This window comes from Neolamprologus brichardi, chromosome 1 (assembly GCF_056152115.1).
Source record: "Neolamprologus brichardi isolate AB-2024 chromosome 1, ASM5615211v1, whole genome shotgun sequence".
NCBI classification, from domain to species: Eukaryota; Metazoa; Chordata; class Actinopteri; order Cichliformes; family Cichlidae; genus Neolamprologus; species Neolamprologus brichardi.
The window spans coordinates 4,377,413-4,395,973 of NC_142104.1; the positions used below are offsets into that span (position 1 = coordinate 4,377,413).

Consider the following 18,561-nt stretch of genomic DNA (forward strand, 5'->3'; position numbering starts at 1 on the left):
ATTGTAAGGCATCCATATATGTTTGTAAATATGCAAATATGCACATACATATAGAAAAATGCACACATCCACACACAAGCACACATACGTGAACATAAAATACATGTATACACATGCAAACATCATCCAATGAGATAAAAGACCAGAATAGCTAAAACAGAATAAAAGAGGTGTCAGAGAGCTCTGAAAGCCTTGGAAAATAGGTAGGTCTTCAGATTCGATTTGAAGACTTCCAAGGATGAAGAGAATTTTATAAAAGGGGGAAGACTGTTCCAGTGTCTCGGGGCGGCAATGGAGAAAGCCCTGTCACCCCTATTTGAACTGGGAGCTTGGAACTAATAAAAGCATCTGACTGGAGGAGCGCAGAGTTTGAGTGGGTAGGTGCAGGCTAAGAAGATCTCAAATGTAACCTGGAGCCAAACCACGGAGGGCTTTAAAAACAAATAATAAAACCTTAAAATCAGTTTTGTATCTAACTGGCAGCCAATGTAGAGATGCGGGTATCAGAGTAATACTCTCTCTCTTTCCGGTACCCGTCAGGAGCCTTGCAGGTGTATTTTGAACAAGTTGCAGGCGGGACAGGCTTAAGTGAAAGATGCCTAAATAGAGAGAGTTCAGTAGTCAAGATGTGATGATATGATAGCATGGATAACAGTTTCCAGGTCTTTAGATGACAGGATTTTTTTGAGTTTAGAAATGCTCCTGAGTTGGAAAAAGCTGCCATGAACAACTCAATTTATTTGTTTGCCCAGCTTAAGGGTAGAATCAAAAATGAAACAAAGATTTTTTACATGGGGATGTACATTAGCTGATAATGGGCCCAAGTCGTTTCTTATAAGACTAACAGAGTCCTGCTTACCCAAAATTATATTGTCGGTTTTGTTGTGATTTAATTTGAGAAAGTTCAGAGACATCCAGCAATGTATGTCGCTAAGACAATCTGAGACGTTCTGCAATGTGCTATCAGCACCTGGTTTTAGAGAGAGGTAGAACTGTGTATCATCTGCATAAGAGTGATAGGAAATTTGGTGTTTTCTGAAAAATGAGCATGTATAAGGAGAATAAGACAGTGCCCTGAATAGAGCCCTGAGGTATTCCACAAGTGAGTGTAGCTGGGGAAGAGTATTTGTTACCCAGCATCACAGAGTATGATCTGCTCCCTATTTTTTTTTCTTTTTTCCTTTTTTTTCTCTTTTTTTTCTTTTCTTTTTTTCTTCTTTTTTTTCCTTTTTTTTCTTCTTTTTCCTACTTTTTTCCCCTTTTTTCATTTCCCCCCTTTTTTCCTTTTTTTCTTTTTTTTCTCTTTTTTCCTCTTTTCCCCTTTTTCCCCCTTTTTTCCTTCCCCCCCTTTTTTTCTCTTTTTCTCTTTTTTTCCCTTTTTTCCTTTCCCCCCCTTTTTTTTTTCTCTTTTTTCCTTTTTTTCTTTTTTTTTTCTCTTTTTTCCCTCTTTTTTTCTTTTCTTTTTTCTCTTTTTCTGATCTGCTCTCTAGGTAAAAGGCAAACCATTTTAGAGCAGAGCCTTGAATGCCGACACATGTCTTAGACGGTTTAATAGGATTGTGTGGTTGACAGTGTCAAATGCTGCACTCAGGTCTAAAAGAATTAAAACAGTACTTTTTCCAGAGTCAGCAGCTAAAAGCACATAATTGAACACATTCAGTAGAGCAGACTCTGTGCCGTGGAAGGCTCTGAAACCACACTCATATTTATCCAGAATATTATGTGTGTTACTAATTATGAGGATAATTGGTGGAGGACAACTTTCTCGAGAACCTTAGACAAGAACAACAGACAGCTTAGAGAACTGATGTCTCCCAACCAGGTTTTTTTTTTAGAAGTGGCTGGACAACAGCTTGTTTAAACAAATGAGGAACAGTTCCATTTGAGATACTGCCAATTACAATAGTGGGGATGTTAGGGCCGACTGTCTTCAGCACATCTCTGAAAAATGGCGTAGGTGACACATCCAAGGGGCACGTAGTTGGTTTCATGTGCATTATTATATCAGTAAGATGGGATAATGAAACTGGTTTAAATTCAGAGAAAAAGAATGAACATGTAGGTGGCTCTTTCCAGAATTTATGACATTAGCTAAAACAGTTGGGTCAAGGGATGGCTTTTTAAACAATGGATTAAGCTGTAGCTGATTAATAGAGATAAATTGGTCATATTTAAGATTGAAGGATTAATTAATGGTTGGATTTGTTTAAGCAGTCTTGTAGGAATGGGGCCTAAAAGACACGTTGATGGTTTGGAGGAAGTTATTATTGAAGTTAACTCAGAAAGATCACTTGGAGAAAAATAGTTTAAATAAATATCAACATTATAGAAAGTAGCTGTACATAATGGTACTCAGGGCTGGACTGGGACAAATAATCGGCCCGGGCATTTTGACTAGAGGCCCACCAGGTATTGTAGGAAAAGCCATGAAGCCTTTGAAAGAAAACAAACACTGTTGTGACAGTGATGTACACTTTCTTGTTGGTATATATGTATGATTTCTATGCATTTGACCACTTTGGTTGTAAGATTATTTATTAAAAGCTAGACATTTTAAATGAGAATAAGAAAGAAGTATTTCTTTGTGCCCCCCTTTCCCTGTTAATGCCCCACCTCAGCGGTCCCCAACCTTTTTTGCGCCGGTTTGTGCCCGACAATATTTTCACGGACCGGCCTTTAAGGTGTCGCAGATAAATACAACAAAATAAAACTAGTACCGGTACCGAAAAAAAGAAGATTTATTCATAACACACGTGAAAAGACCCAGGAAAACCGAGTTAACAAAAAAAAAAAAAAACGATAACAAAATAACACTAAAAACCGATAAAAACCCTGAAAACCATACATTTCACACCCGAGTCTCACTGTTGCGGCCCGGTACCAAATGACTCACGGACCGTGGCCCGGGGGTTGGGGACCGCTGCCCTACCTGGCCCCCCTGGCAAAACTTTGCTAGACACGCCCCTCAACAGCTACCAACTGTCAGCTACGTAGAAAAGGATCCTGGAGTTATTTGTCTCTCGGAAGTTCATAACTTCCCTTCAACTCATTCATGTCACCTAAAAGGCATCAAACCTCCTTGGCTGTAATTGTTCCAGCCCAGAGTCGATCATGACCATTTGGCCAGTCACCACCTTTCATTGTTTATACCGTTACAAACAACAACAACAGCAGAAAAAACCCAACAACATCGGCCCATAAAACGAAAAATTACCATCGGCCCACTGATGGGCAGTCCAGCTGTGATGATACGTCTGTGAGATTGTTATGAGTACCTGTTTCTGTAATGGTTAAAATTTTATTTATGGAAACAATCATGAAGTCATTATGAGTTAAGGAACGCTTTGCTCAAAAGAGCTCTGACTTTCTGTCAGCCCGGCTACAGTGCTGAAGAGAAACCTATGGTTGGTCTTATTTTCTTCAATCAGTGATGAATTTTAAGATGCTTTACAGAGGGCTTTTTTACAGTAAACAATTTTCCCTACTAAATGAGGATCTTCTAAATTAGGACAATTGACCTGACACTCACAATGTTGTCCTGATTTCATGTCACTAAATAGGTGAAATCACTAAAAGCTATAGCTAATGCAAATTCTTTCCAGAGGTCCTTCTCAACATGGGTCTAATAGAGTTCACTAAACAGAGGAACCTTATTTGTAAGAATATAGACTCATCTGGAGACAGCAATGCCCTATTGAGCACTTCTTTTCTAGCTTAGAAGAGAGAAAGACCTTGAATAATTGGCATACCTTTTTCCTTTTTGAAGGTGTGCCACATACATAAGGCCTTGTATTCTGCGTATGGAGAGGAATGTGCAATACACATAAAGACCATGTTTTTATATAAATGTGAGCTTCTATCAGAATGTACATATTACTCTTTTATCATCTGCAGACTCCTATTCAATGTTTCTATATACAGTGGGGCAAAAAAGTATTTAGTCAGCCACCGATTGTGCAAGTTCCCCCACTTAAAATGATGACAGAGGTCAGTAATTTGCACCAGAGGTACACTTCAACTGTGAGAGACAGAATGTGAAAAAAAAATCCATGAATTCACATGGTAGGATTTGTAAAGAATTTATTCGTAAATCAGGGTGGAAAATAAGTATTTGGTCACCTCAAACAAGGAAAATCCCTGGCTCTCACAGACCTGTAACGTCTTCTGTAAGAAGCTTTTCTGTCCCCCACTCGTTACCTGTATGAATGGCACCTGTTTGACCTCATCATCTGTATAAAAGACACCTGTCCACAGCCTCAACCAGTCAGACTCCAAACTCCGCCATGGCCAAGACCAAAGAGCTTTCGAAGGACACCCGGAAAAGAATTGTAGACCTGCACCAGACTGGGAAGAGTGAATCTACAATAGGCAAGCAGCTTGGTGTGAAAAAATCAACTGTGGGAGCAATCATCAGAAAATGGAAGACATACAAGACCACTGATAATCTCCCTCGAACTGGGGCTCCACGCAAGATCTCATCCCGTGGGGTCAAAATGATCATGAGAACGGTGAGCAAAGATCCCAGAACCACACGGGGGGACCTGGTGAATGACCTGCAGAGAGCTGGGACCAAAGTAACAAAGGTCACCATCAGTAACACACTACAACGGCAGGGAATCAAATCCCACAGTGCCAGACGTGTTCCGCTGCTGAAGCCAGTGCATGTCCAGGCCCGTCTGAAGTTTGCCAGAGAGCACATGGATGATACAGCAGAGGATTGGGAGAATGTCATGTGATCAGATGAAACCAAAGTAGAACTTTTTGGTATAAACTCAACTCGTCGTGTTTGGAGGAAGAAGAATACTGAGTTGCATCCCAAGAACACCATACCTACTGTGAAGCATGGGGGTGGAAACATCATGCTATGGGGCTGTTTTTCTGCCAAGGGGACAGGACGACTGATCCGTGTTAAGGACAGAATGAATGGGGCCAAGTATCGTGAGATTTTGAGCCAAAACCTCCTTCCATCAGTGAGAACTTTGAAGATGAAACGAGGCTGGGTCTTCCAACATGACAATGATCCAAAACACACCGCCCGGGCAACAAAGGAGTGGCTCCGTAAGAAGCATTTGCAAGTCCTGGAGTGGCCTAGCCAGTCTCCAGACCTCAACCCCATAGAAAATCTGTGGCGGGAGTTGAAAGTCCGTGTTGCTCGGCGACAGCCCCAAAACATCACTGCTCTTGAGAAGATCTGCATGGAGGAATGGGCCAAAATACCAGCTACTGTGTGTGCAAACCTGGTAAAGACCTATAGTAAACGTTTGACCTCTGTTATTGCCAACAAAGGTTATGTTACAAAGTATTGAGTTGTATTTTTGTTATTGACCAAATACTTATTTTCCACCCTGATTTACGAATAAATTCTTTACAAATCCTACCATGTGAATTCATGGATTTTTTTTTTTTCACATTCTGTCTCTCACAGTTGAAGTGTACCTCTGGTGCAAATTACTGACCTCTGTCATCATTTTAAGTGGGGGAACTTGCACAATCGGTGGCTGACTAAATACTTTTTTGCCCCACTGTACATGTGTGAGAGAGTGTAATTCCTTTTAACTCTAACTTAACCTGGACCTTCTACTTTTTATTTACATTATCTGCATGGAATCTTTTCCTAACCACTGTTATTGTGCACTGAAAGTGCAAGTGTCTTTCTTTGGTTCAGTGACTACAGTTAGCCTTTCTACCGCTGGCTGGCCTATAGATGCCACACAGACTATTCACTGACCCATACTGAATCGCTTCTTACAGTGCATAATAAACTCTGTAGATGGTTTAGGATTCTGACCATGTTTCTTGAATAAAAAGATTCGTTTTACACAGCAGCACACAGTTTAAGTACAACTTTTATTAATACTGGAATCATCACAGTGCGTTTTGTTACATTAGCAGTGACTAAAGTTAACAAAAAAAGGGTCAATCTTACAAAAAGGAAGACAGAAAAGAAATTTTCACCTTCAGCGACAGAGGCGAACCAAACTTAGAAATCAATTCACAATAAATTAAAGGAAAAAAAGCGGAAGTGAGGGGGCGTGAGAAGAGAGAAAGACAAGACCACAGTGCCTGCAGAGCTACTCAGGAGGAAAAAGAGGAGCTAAAAGACTGGTTTGTACAGAAAGAAGAAGCAGGTGTTGACTCTCTCACAATGTTATTATTTGGAGGAAAAAAAAAAAGCCCCTCAGAAAATGCCTCAGCTGTGAATTTTGTAGAGATTTCATTGAGAGTTCAGATGTCGGCTGTCGAGAAAGAGAGCAAGCGAGCAAGAGACACTACTGGAACTGGAGTATAGACACCAAGACATTCAATTTAGTTGCAGTGACAGTGGCACCGGGAGGCCACTTCGGCCACTCTGTTCTGCATGGCTGTATGACAAGAGGTTGCAATGTGTTACATCAGGATCTCATAGAGGACTTCAAGGTACCCTCATGTGGCTTCTGAGAATCAACCTTAGTCATGTTTGCTTCAGACCAGTGTGTATATGTGCGTGTGTGTAGTAATGTGGATACCTTTCGTATTAGACAGCAGGAAAGACTGACAGATTGTGTGTGGGAGGTTGAAGGGAGGAACAGTAGGGGTTTTAACCATCTCTCCTTGTACAACACACATAATCACACTCATACAGACACACATACACAAGTACATAGTTCAATATAACTTGGGCAGATGGCTAAACGAGTGGGTTGTATATAGAGCGACTCAAAACTTTTTTTTGTCTGATCAAAAATATAAAACAATCTGTTCTTCAATGGCCAGCATTGTGGTTTCCTTACTTCGATCAAGTCAGCAATCAAGAATATTATGTTCATTTTGACTGGGGTGTTTCAAATGAAGACATTTTTAAATCTTATGTAGCATATTATGTAAGTATACAACATTTAAAGGGAAGTTATTTCCATACAGATTTCTAACATTGTTTTCATGCTGCGAGCAAATGCTCACAGTGGAAGTCTTCCAACCGCCTATAAATCTCCGTAACCAGGGAAACGGATATGTATTGGGTCATGAAGTTTACCGGCTGAGAGAAGTTGGCCGTGCCTTAAGTTTCATCATCAGTCGTCAACATGCAGTTTGAACTTCTGTTCTGCTCTACTTTTAATTTTACTATGTTGCACTAACAGCAAAATGACAGGATGCTGACTGCTGCATCTTCTCCAGTCTCTATAACAGTGATGGAAAATGGCTTCAGAAGAAATAATTCAGACAGCAGTTGGAAAAAAGCTGGTTACATGTGCAGCGATTTTGATAGAAAAATGACTTTTGTGCAAGATGTCGATTTAGTAGTGTTGTCTCCTGAGCCATGCCGATCAAAAACAGAACATGTGAAATTGGCGACACTGAATGCTTAGTTAAAAGTAGACAATGTTGTTGTTTTTCATGTATTAAATGATGCAAACAATTCTTCCCTAAAAATGAGACTCTCAGCCTGTGGACAGATTTCTACTCGAAGGACTCGGGTAAAAAAAAGCCAAACCTGCTTTAAGTAGCCCGTTCTCACTCCCGAGGCGTAACATGCAGACGTTTTGTCACGTCCCGGGGCGTTCCTGAGGAACGCGAAAGGAGACCTTCGGCGTTCTTATGGTACGCGGCGGGTTGTGGCCGAAATCCAGTGCAATGACGCTCCCGCGGTAATAGACGTTCCAGCCCTGTATTCCAGCCCTAAACCTAACCTTATCCCTAGCCCTAACCATAACCATTTTCCTGAGGTTAATCAGGACTTTAATGATGTTAAATAGCGTGTTTCTAAATGATTTGAAGAAAAAGAGCAAACATGTGTAGATTGAGTCCATATGGTTCTCATATTTCCTCATTTTTCCGAGGTCGTCATTTAGGAACGTGGTGGGTAGCCGAAAACGTAATATGTTGACGATTTGTCACCTAGCGTAAAATGTTACGCTTTGGGAGTGAGAACGTGTTGGCTTTAAGCCATCTTTTGTCTGGATGAGATCAGCTAATGATAGCTTGCAAAAGACAAATTGCTAGGCAGCTAGCTAACATGTATCATCTACTTAAAGTAAATCAGAGAAGAACTGTTTCCTCTTGAAATCAACCTTCAGTTAAATTTGGGTTACAAGACCACGCTTAACAAATTGGTGTTACAGCTGTAGTTGTTGTGGTCAGTTAGTGTTTTAACCTTTTCCTGTATGTTGTTCAGGTTTTTTGTATTCTACCCTTTTTTACTCTTATGCTTTGTCACTCCTTGCCACAATGGAAATCAATTCACAATTGAACTGCAATATATTTTAATTATTTACATATGGCATTTTGGTGGTCTCCCTAACTGACCTTGTACTGTTAGTTTAAAAACATGGTGTCTTTGACAAAAGCTCACTGAGAAACCAAGTAACGTGAACGGCCTTTCAGGTGATGTCAGGAAGATACCGTAAAAAGCCTGATCAAAATTAATTAAAATGTAATCTAGCACTGAGACAGTGTTAGAGATCCATCTGCTTGCCTTGAGACCAGCAGATATTAATGTGCACGCTAGGGAAAAGTTTAACCTACCTAATGATTCCAGCATTTTGAACAAAACACCCAGGTCCCAAAATGATAGCATCCATTAGCCATTATGACACACTGGATCCACACATGCATCCTGACATACAATAATCAGACACAGAAGGAGGGGGGAGGGAAGAGGGTGAAGGGAAAGACAGAGAGATAATAAACTGAGCGTAGTGTGTATTCACTGTGGACTACGGTGAAAATAAAGACTTCATCAAAATTATTTTTCATTAGCTTTGATGGGCTGCGAGGCACAGAGAGACAGAGTAATGCTAATGGGGCTCCCATCTTGACAAGTGTTGTTTTCTGATTTGTCAGCCACACATTATCCCTGTGTGTACTGATTGAGGAAAGTGGATTAAAGTTAAATGGCAATAGGGGAAAGTGAGAGAAGACGGGGATACACAAGTTTAAATGTCTGGGAATAGAGGAACATTTAAATTCAGTTCTCTTTTGCTTTTTCCACTTGGCGAAATACGATTAGCATGGCTAACTGGTAGCTTTCTTATACCTCCAGGCTGTTCAGACAATTATGGTATTAGGAATTTTCAGCTCAGTCCATCTCCAGTTACATAATCCAAAAAAAAAAAATCATGTTTTCATTAAAAGTTAAAGAAACTGCTTAACATTTTGGAAAATTTATGAGCTTATTTCTTTATTCTCTTGTCAGTGTGAGCCATTCACTGTGGGAACAACACTTGCCAGTTAACCTCTTACTTTGTATAATTTACATTTTCAGATTAAACACAAAAGTGTATTACTAGGTAAACAACAGGTATAAAGGTAGGTGGAATGTTTCAGTTTGGAGCGGTTGGGTTTCCTACAGCTTCCAAACCTCGCCATGCTAAAATTACCATCTGTTGGCTATGAATTATTCTTTAATGCACACACTCACCAAAAGTGAAAGTAAGTATTTTCCAAAATGTTAAACTAGTCCTTTCACATACTCTATGCAGCCTCGTGCTAATCATTGAAAAGTTTAATATAGCTTTCTAGTTTTTAGGGCTTGTTGTGCAGTCTTTTAAGTACTGTGCATGTTTTTAAGTGAGCTCGCACATTAACCTTGATAGAAAACAAGAAAGCTGATATAAAATGGAAAGTCAACTGTGGTAATATCATTGACTGAGCCAAATTATGAAATTAACAGAAGAGGAGATTGTTCTATATGTTAGTCCTGTTTCTAATATGTCCACAAGTGTTTCCATCTATGCACGCACGCCTGCATGCATGTATGTCTATGTGCCTTTGTATGTTTCTGCAGCAGCCACTCCGTTTGAAGGCGGGCCCACACTGAACAACACATACACTCGTAAACTGTAGCACAGTTATTCCAGCTTGTTCAGTTAGTTACACAGTTAATTTAGAATTTTAAAAACATTATTATTTAGTACGATATTTCTTGTGCTGTAAACTGGGTATTTTAAAGGAAAATAGCAGTGTTGTGTCCTTTAGTCATCTTAACCATTCAACCTTTTACTGTGTGCCTTCAGGCTGCTGTGATCTCATTCGATTTGAAAAACTCAGAGGTTTTAGAATACTTCCCAAGTTGTTATTTATAATTTGAGTGCTTGTTCTCCAGGGCATTATTAAAACTTTATTAAAGGAATAACTTCCTGTAGATAACTGGCAGTTTATTCCTTAGTTTGCATTTCATTCAATAAATATGCAGCACTTAAAGCTTCAGACTCAGGGAGACATGTGTAGCTATGAAGACTGAAGTCAGCTTCTCATACTCAGAAAACCACACCCACTGGAGAAGAAAACAATCATAGCCTCAACATGCAACTTTTGCAGGACTTTAGACTATTTCATGGCTCTAGGGCTCCGTTTCTCACAAAGTGATTAAGTTTGGTGCTAGACTAGAATCTTTTTCAGTGGCAAAGTTTTCTATTAATCTGAGACTTTACACACACTTAGCTGATCTTATTCAATCCCTCTCCGTGAGAGGACTGCTGCTAGCTGGATGAGTGTGATTGTTTATGCCTGAGTTTGCTGAGTGTCGCATCAAGCTGCAGCTTGGTTGTTATACTGTATTTTTATTGTTTGCTGATTATTGCACAACACAACAACATTTTTGTTTCAGTCTGTGTATGTCTGTAAATACCATGTAAAAACATGGTATTACAGAATAAACCTTCTTGAATTTTGAATCTTGGCTAGCCTTCTCACAACTCTGGGAAACTTTTAGAACATTACGGTAAGTAGTATCTTGTCAAACACTAAATAAAAGAAGCCTGATTCTGTTGGAGTTTTCTTCTTTTAAAAGGGAGTTTTTAAATGTCCTACTGCTGCCAAGTGCCTCCTCGTCAGGGATCTTTGGATTGCTAGGGTTTTTTTTCCTATAATAGAATCTTTACATTATATATAGCATGTAATATAAAGTGCCTTGAGATAGCTGAATTAATAATACTAATGAAATTGTACATTTTCCTACTGAGTGACCAAGCCTTGCATAGCTTTATTAGGTTAACGCCTACAGTAACTTCATGCTGCATACTGAGTTTCAGGATCCCAGAGTTCTCACATTCTTCCTAACGCCTCACATTTTATTACTTTTATTTAGCAGGGTTGGGTGATTAGACAAATATACTGACTATAAATAAATCTTAATATGGAAGTCTTGGTTCCCATGTCCATTTTGGAGTTAGGCGATAGGGGTTCTGCTGCAAAATTCTGCAAATATATCTACAGTACCCAGTTGTTGGACTCATCGTAACCACCTGAAAAATTAAACACACTACCCAACACTAACACCCAGTTTTACCATTTGAATGGCTCAGTGTTTTGGTTTGGCAGCTTATTAAACCGTTTGGTGGTGCACGACACCTCACAGCAGCTTTTAGGCAAGGTCAATTTTCAAAGTCAGTGAGGATGATACACCATTTTCTTCTCCAGTGTGTATTATTTATTCTGTCTCTTTAAAGATATCTGAACTCCAAATAACACCATTAGAGCTGTGTGGTGTGGAATAACTAGTCTACAAAACAATGGTATTCTCCTTTATCATACCCACAGTGGATCATGATTGTGAATGCACATACATGCACTACCCCTGTATTGCTTTCCTGTTGTTTAAAGAGGAAATATCACCCAGTTGTACAGGAACAATGTTCTGACATTGCAATAGTTTAAGCAAATCGGACACAGTTGGATGCCATCCTTCACCATGTCATACATTCAGGTATACAGATTCATGGACACGGTGACCTTGACAGGTGGTTTAGGACAAACTCTTTTTCACTTTTCTCACTCAAAACATGTTTTTTTTTTCCCCCTTTCAACTTCTAAGATTCAGAGTCAGATTCATCACACAGCATCCACATGTAACAACAAATGCACAGTTTCCTGTTGACAGAACATTAAAACATCCCCTATTTGATGCACTGTTGCAAACTTCAACAAAAAAAAATGGTGTTTTTGCAGAAGGTGCCTATGTTAAAAACATCTGTTCTCCAACTCTTTATATTAAATCATTCTAAAGAAGCCACAAATGTGCCTGGAACAATTTTCTATTCGAGGCAAAAGAAAATAAATAAAATAAGTTGACAAAAAGAGTATATAGGAGAGTGGATGTCGCAGGCTATGTTCAGGTCACTGCTAAAAGAGCATACAGACATGTTGATGAAGAGTTCACTAGCCTAAAGATCAACAGCCAAACGAGGACACACTCACTCTCGGCCCACACGTCCTGCATCCGTATGTTACACAGCTTAGTAGTTTGTGTTACAACTGGAGTTTTTTCTTTTTTTCTTTTTTTTTTTTTTACATTAATTAAAGTTAAGACAAAACATTCAAACAGTACTGTAGAAGAAAAAAAAAAAACAACTAAATATTCCATGTAATATTTTCTAACAAACCTTTATACCAAATCTGTGCGCCTGATTCTCTTTAACAAGTACAGCACATACAGTACATATTGTATGAACAGGCAGTGAAATGCTCATTTCACACATCTTTTCCTCTCTGTCAACTTGCAAAGTTAAATATTCCCACGTCTTTGTCATCAGCGAGCCGGCTTCACCATTCCTTGCATCTTAATGTTCACAAAAGTTTCTTTCGCGCAGCCATATCCTGAGCTGAACTGGGGCGGCCTCTTTGTGTTTAGACACCAGCGTTGTGTCTCGCTGCTGGGAATACATTCATTTTATGCGACTGAATAAATGTGGGGCTAAATAATTATGTTGCGTGTGATTGAGCTAATTCAAAACCAGCTGGCCAAAGAATCTGAAAAATTTCGGTTAGATTACATTACTTGTTACAGTCCTCCAGTACTTGTACTAGATTTGAGAATGGTGGCTTTCAATAGCTTCAAAGGCAGTCTCACCTTACACCCTGTGCAGAAGTCCAACTTTCAATCGAAGACTTGGGCAACAGCAATACTTTCAGGAACTTGCGGGCAGCTAAGAAAACTTTGACGCATAATAACCACTTTGACAAATGTACTCCCCCTGCACTAGGCAAACTCATCCTGTCTCTTATTTGAAGAGTTGAAAACGATCTCAAGTCTCTTGATCTGTCAAGACTATAAACATGTAGACCTCCAAATTGGTGAATAGCAATTTTAATGCTATTGTTTAGTTTCAAACAATAATTCCTCACTCTCTACCAAAATAAAGAACTAAGAACTAATGTCAAAAATTGTCAGCTACAAGCTGGACGTGTCTCCGAGTGTTTTATCACATCTGTGCTATGTGTGCTATGATGTTGGATTAAAATCTTTGTTTTATTTAGAAAGGACAACATACAGAGTAAATCTAAGGCAAAAGAGTATTGTTCAGCTTTGTTCAAGGCTTTACTTTGTGTGGCCACAATGTAAAAAAAAGACAATATTTACAGGTGAGACGATATTTTTTTAGATAAGCAGCTGTCATTGAAGATTTGGACAGTGAAAAATACAGCCCGAATTTTGGATACTGGTTAAGTATTAAGAGGCAAATATCCAAGTAAAAGTGTTAGATTTTGTTCTCGACCACAGGTGTGTTTATTGGCCCAATTTGTGACATTTTCGCCTCTCTACAATAACATAATACAGGAAAACCGACTTCCAACTGTTCCACTCACAGTGGAAAAAGTTTTATTCTGAAAAGCTGTTTTTATTAGGTGTTTTTAAAGGTCTGTGTCCACAGTAGAAACTCAATCAAACCTACGTTCCCCTCTGATGCTATGAGGCAGAAGTCTCAGCGACAGAAAAATAAAACTGGCAGGAACGTATGGATCTGCTTTATACAGTCTGACCTGTCTATACTGTGCTTTTTTTTTTCATTATGTGACCAGTCCTTTAAATGCCAGTGCGGCCACAGCATTAAAAACTTCAGTGCTCTTCACGATCCACAACAAGCAACAGCTCGTATGGCCCTGACACTTTCTTATCCCATCTCATTCGACCAATCTCCCAAATCAACCAGTCTTCCTCACTTGCTCTTTGTCCCTCCCTGTCTTCTTCTGCTTCTTCTTTCACAAATTAAATAATTCCCCCCTGGATACCACTTCGCTCACTTTCACACTCCCTATCATACAGTATGACTACAACAACACCTACTGGCTATTGTACATATTACCAATCCCCTATCAAAGTGCTTACAGTTTTCCTTCCCTCCCCCAGACTTTTGTAATCCATTTCATTCACCAGAAAGAGACAGGGACAGAGAGAGACACACGCCAAAACCGGCTAGGCATGAATTCACAGTCGATGTGTAATTTAGCATTCCTGATGATTGCCTGAATGTGACAAAGGAGAATCTACAATCCTCCATCGAGCCGCTTCTTCGAAACAAGAAAATAAAACACATTTATTGCTCCATTTCTGATTTAACATTTTCTCTCTGGTTCTAGAAAATATATATGAATATATCTATACGCCTGGAGTACGTCTTGTAACTTCTCGTACAGCGGTAACAAGGTAAATGACGTCACAATATAAACAAGAAAATACACGCACAACACACAGGAGAAAAAAGCCCTGCCCTCATTGGGTAACCAGCTGTCCTGCAGCAGAGCTCTACCCACCCTCCTCGCGCACATACACACAATTAGTCACACGTAGACACACGCTCACGTTTTACATTTGCCCACATGCACGCCCATGAATGCACGCATTCACTGCGCAGAGAGCGAGAGAGGGGGGGAAGGGGGCACTAGCACGGTTCAATGCCAACAGTGGATATTTCCTTTTTTCCAAGATTCTTTTCATTAGGATGAACCAGAGAGGCCCTCTGGCTTGTTAGCTCCCCGTACTAATACCAAAGCTTCAGTTCAATGGGCTAATAAGTACAGTGTGTTGCTGCTGAGACAGCTTGGGTTCAAATCCAGCTGCTCACATGGCACTCCGAGTCCCCTCTCTCTCTCGTCCACACCAGCCCCTCGTTCAGTCAGTCTTTCATCTGGGATCAGACAGTCGGGTTAGTTGGAGAAGAGGATAGGGAAAGGTGTAAGTTGGCAAAACAGAACAGAACCCAGCGTTTCTCTCTTTCTTTGCCTCTTTTTTAAAAAATCATATCTGTTTTTTTTTTTTGTCCTGTGAGTCTTTCCTTCCCTGGGTGAAGGTGTATAGAAGACAAACATGCGTCCAACACACACTAGTTATAGTGGCCTGCTAGGAGCCTGTCAATGTTCAGCATTTAACTTTTAACTGTCAGCATGGGTTAACATTATTATTGTTATTATTATCATTATATTATATATCATTACTCTAATGGTGTCTTTAAACTTTTTTTCTGTGTATGCTTCTGTTTTCATTCGTCTTCTGTTATATTATAGCTTTCCCTACATGGTTAAGTTTTTGTGTATGTACTAGGTGGTTGGGTTGCATCACACCAACACCTGACTCCCTCTCGGTTGACAAGCATCATCCTCTTTCTGCTGTTCCTCCGATCACAATATACGGGGAGCTGAGCGGTCATTGGAGACGGTTTTGCGAAGACGGACTCCTCTCCTGATGGTGGTCAGCATGTCACCAGACCCTTCTGCCCCTTCGGTCCCTGTCTCAGTGTCAGTGGGGCCAGTTGGTGGTGGGGCTGGGTCATCAGGGAGGGCAGGGAAGGGAAACTGGCCCTCACCAAGGGCGTGCGCACTAGCTACCAGCTCGCCAATCTTCTCCACTAGGCTGTGCCGATTGGCTGCGATCATCTGATCTTCCTCTGATCCAGTGCCCGAGCCTGTTCCTATTGCAAGGCCCCCATGCTGCTGAGCATAGACCTCTAACGCAGCCCCTGATCCCCAGGCGGTGTTAGGCAGGCTGAGGCGCTTTGGTGATGCCTTCACATAATCAAGCGCTCCCTGTGAATCCTCAGCTCCAGTGAAGAACACACATTCCTCACTCCCCACACGGACAGGTACGCCACCAGCGTGCCCTCCACCTGCACCAGGTGAATGCGAGTCTCCAGGGACAGTGGGTGTTTTGACAGGCACGATGGGTGGTCGAATGGGGATGGGCCCCGCACTGGATAACGTGCGCCTCACGCCAGGTTTGGTAGAGGGGGTTCGGCGGATGGTGGCAGTCCCTGGAGTCCCTGTTCCACCTCCGCCAGCTCCACCGGGCTGCCCGGGTATCCCATGAGCCCCTGGACCAAGAACACCAGTGGGAAGGCCAGCTGTGCTGGCTGGCCTCTTGGTCTGGATCATTCGCCTGTAGTTCTGGGCAATATTAGAGTGGCGAGGAATTGTGGAGGACTTGTCAAACTCTGTCTGTCCATCTGGACCTTCGGCATCACCATTCACTGAGTAGCAGTCATAATCTGAACCTAATATGAGGAGAGCAGAGAGTAAAACAAAGAAAGGTATTTATGAGATTTTAGAGAAATGATTGAACTAGATGTGCCAGAAACAGAGAGAGAAGAAAGACAATGTTCTGTGGTCGCTTTATTAGATTAACAGGGATAGCTACATCATTTTGGTAGAGCAAGCCAGCAAGTGAGCACATTTAATATTTTTCAATTTTATCTTTATATTGTCATTTTCCAACTGCTGTCAGAGAAACTGTCAGAATACATCCATCATACACTTTAGCTGCTGCCTGGATGATTAAATGGATTCAGTTAATCTGATTTTGGTAAAACTACACTCAATGGCAGGAGTGCTAGTGGGAGGAATACAATAAAGTAAAACTTCTGCAGAAGTTTTAAATATTGATATTTCCCCTAAAAAAAAACACCTTCCCTTAACAGGTTGCTTTTCCTGGAATGTTACAAAAATAAGATGATGAATGTGGCCAGGTGAAATGTAATATATGTGGGCACCGAATGAGATTAAATGCTGCCGTAAAGAGTGTGGTAGATTAGAGTTTCACCTTGTGAAGGAATTGTGTCCTCTGAGCAGGATGGGGTTGTGGTCTCTGTGCTATATCCACTGGAGTACTGCAGGGAGTCTCTGTTGCTCTTCTGCTGCTCCATGCTGAGTCCCCTGGTAAGCACCATGGCCAGGTCACTGGCTGCTGGAGAAACCTCCTCTCCATGCTGAGAACATACAATGAAACACTGCACTGGAGTTTGAGCAACCCGCTGTTTGAAAACTAAACCCTAATCTACAAATTGAATAGAATAAAAAAGGTTTCTGGTTCTAAAATGCAGTAGCAAAAAGAAAAAAGAGTTTTTTTTGTTTCATTTGTAAGCATCCACCTGAGAAACTGGAAGTGTTTTGCCTGTGCCGTACCTCGTGTTGACAAGGACACTTGTGTTCACAGCCTTTTGTAGTCATATTTAGGCTTTTTATGCTTTTTCTAAATGGACAACTAAGTCAAGTCTTTAGCTGACTGTCTCAGATGTATTCCACAGCAAATGATATAAGAGCTGCTCCCACAGACCACAATACCTGGAATAACTACAGGGTGGGCCATTTATATGGATACACTGTAACAAAATGGGAATGGTTGGTGATATTAAAGTCCTGTTTGTGGCACATTAGTATATGTGAGGGGGCAAACTCCTCAACATGGGTGGTGACCATGGTGGCCATTTAGAAGTCGGCCATCTTGGATACAACTTTTGTTTTTTCAATAGGAAGAGGGCCATGTGACACATCAAACGTATTGGTAATGTCACAAGAAAAACAATGGTGTGCTTGGTTTCAATGTAACTTTATTCTTTCATGAGTTATTTACAAGTTTCTCTTTGTTCACAGCCATTGACATGTCAAAGAGGTTAACACGTGAGGAGCGGATCGAAATTGTGTTGATATCTGGTGAACGCAGTAACCGGGTCATTGCAGCAGATTTCAATGCAAGACACCCTACGAGACCACCCATCTCCCATGCTACAGTTAGCAAACTGCTTGCTAAGTTTCGTGAAACTGGTTCAGTGTTGGATTTGCCAAAATTTGGACGCAAGAAAACTGTCACTAATGAAGAAACATCAGTGGCTGTCCTAGCTTCATTCAGCAAGAGCCCACAGCGTACCACTCGCTGCATGTCACTGGAGAGTGGCATTAGTCGAACATCCCTTTGGCGGATATTAGCTACTCACAAACGGCACCCTTACAAACTCCAGCTACTGCAGCATCTCAACGAGGATGACCCAGATCGGTGCACAGAATTTGCAGAATGGGCAAAACAAAAATTGGAACAGGACCCTCAGTTCACGCAGAAGATTTTGTTCAGTGATGAGGCAAACTTTTATGTGAATGGTGAAGTTAACAAACAAAACCACCGCTATTGGTCTGACACTAACCCACATTGGATGGATCCCTTCAAGACTGTTGGAACAACAAAAGTGATGGTTTGGTGTGGTATATTGGGTTCAATGATAGTGGGTCCATTCTTCATCGATGGAAACCTCAAGGCTGCTGGATATTTGAAATTGCTACATGATGATGTGTTTCCCTCTTTATGCACTGAAGCTGGCATGTTCCCTGAGTTTTTCCAGCAAGATGGTGCACCACCACATTATGGGTGCCAGGTCCGAGCATTCCTAGATGAACAGTTTCCTGGAAAGTGGATTGGTTGTCGTGGGCCAGTTGAATGGCCCCCAACGTCTCCCGATCTGACCCCCTTAGACTTTTATCTTTGGGGTCATCTGAAGGCAATTGTCTATGGTGTGAAGATACGAGATGTGCAACACCTGAAACTAC

At 40.9% G+C, this 18,561-nt stretch overlaps 1 protein-coding gene across 3 annotated transcripts in view; it reads right to left on the reverse strand.

Moving 5' to 3' along the window:
* Positions 1 to 5,828: 5,828 nt before the first annotated feature.
* Positions 5,829 to 18,561, reverse strand: part of LOC102779958 (protein MTSS 2-like) — a 92,948-nt gene continuing 80,215 nt past the window's right edge. For all 3 annotated transcript variants that reach the window (XM_087842012.1, XM_087842046.1, XM_087841953.1), the window contains 2 exons: positions 16,787 to 16,952; positions 5,829 to 16,241 (listed from right to left, as the gene is read on the reverse strand). In XM_087842012.1, the coding sequence (XP_087698138.1) occupies positions 15,373 to 16,241; positions 16,787 to 16,952 (1,035 nt within the window). In that variant the 3' untranslated portion in view covers positions 5,829 to 15,372. The remainder of the gene's footprint in view (positions 16,242 to 16,786; positions 16,953 to 18,561) is intronic.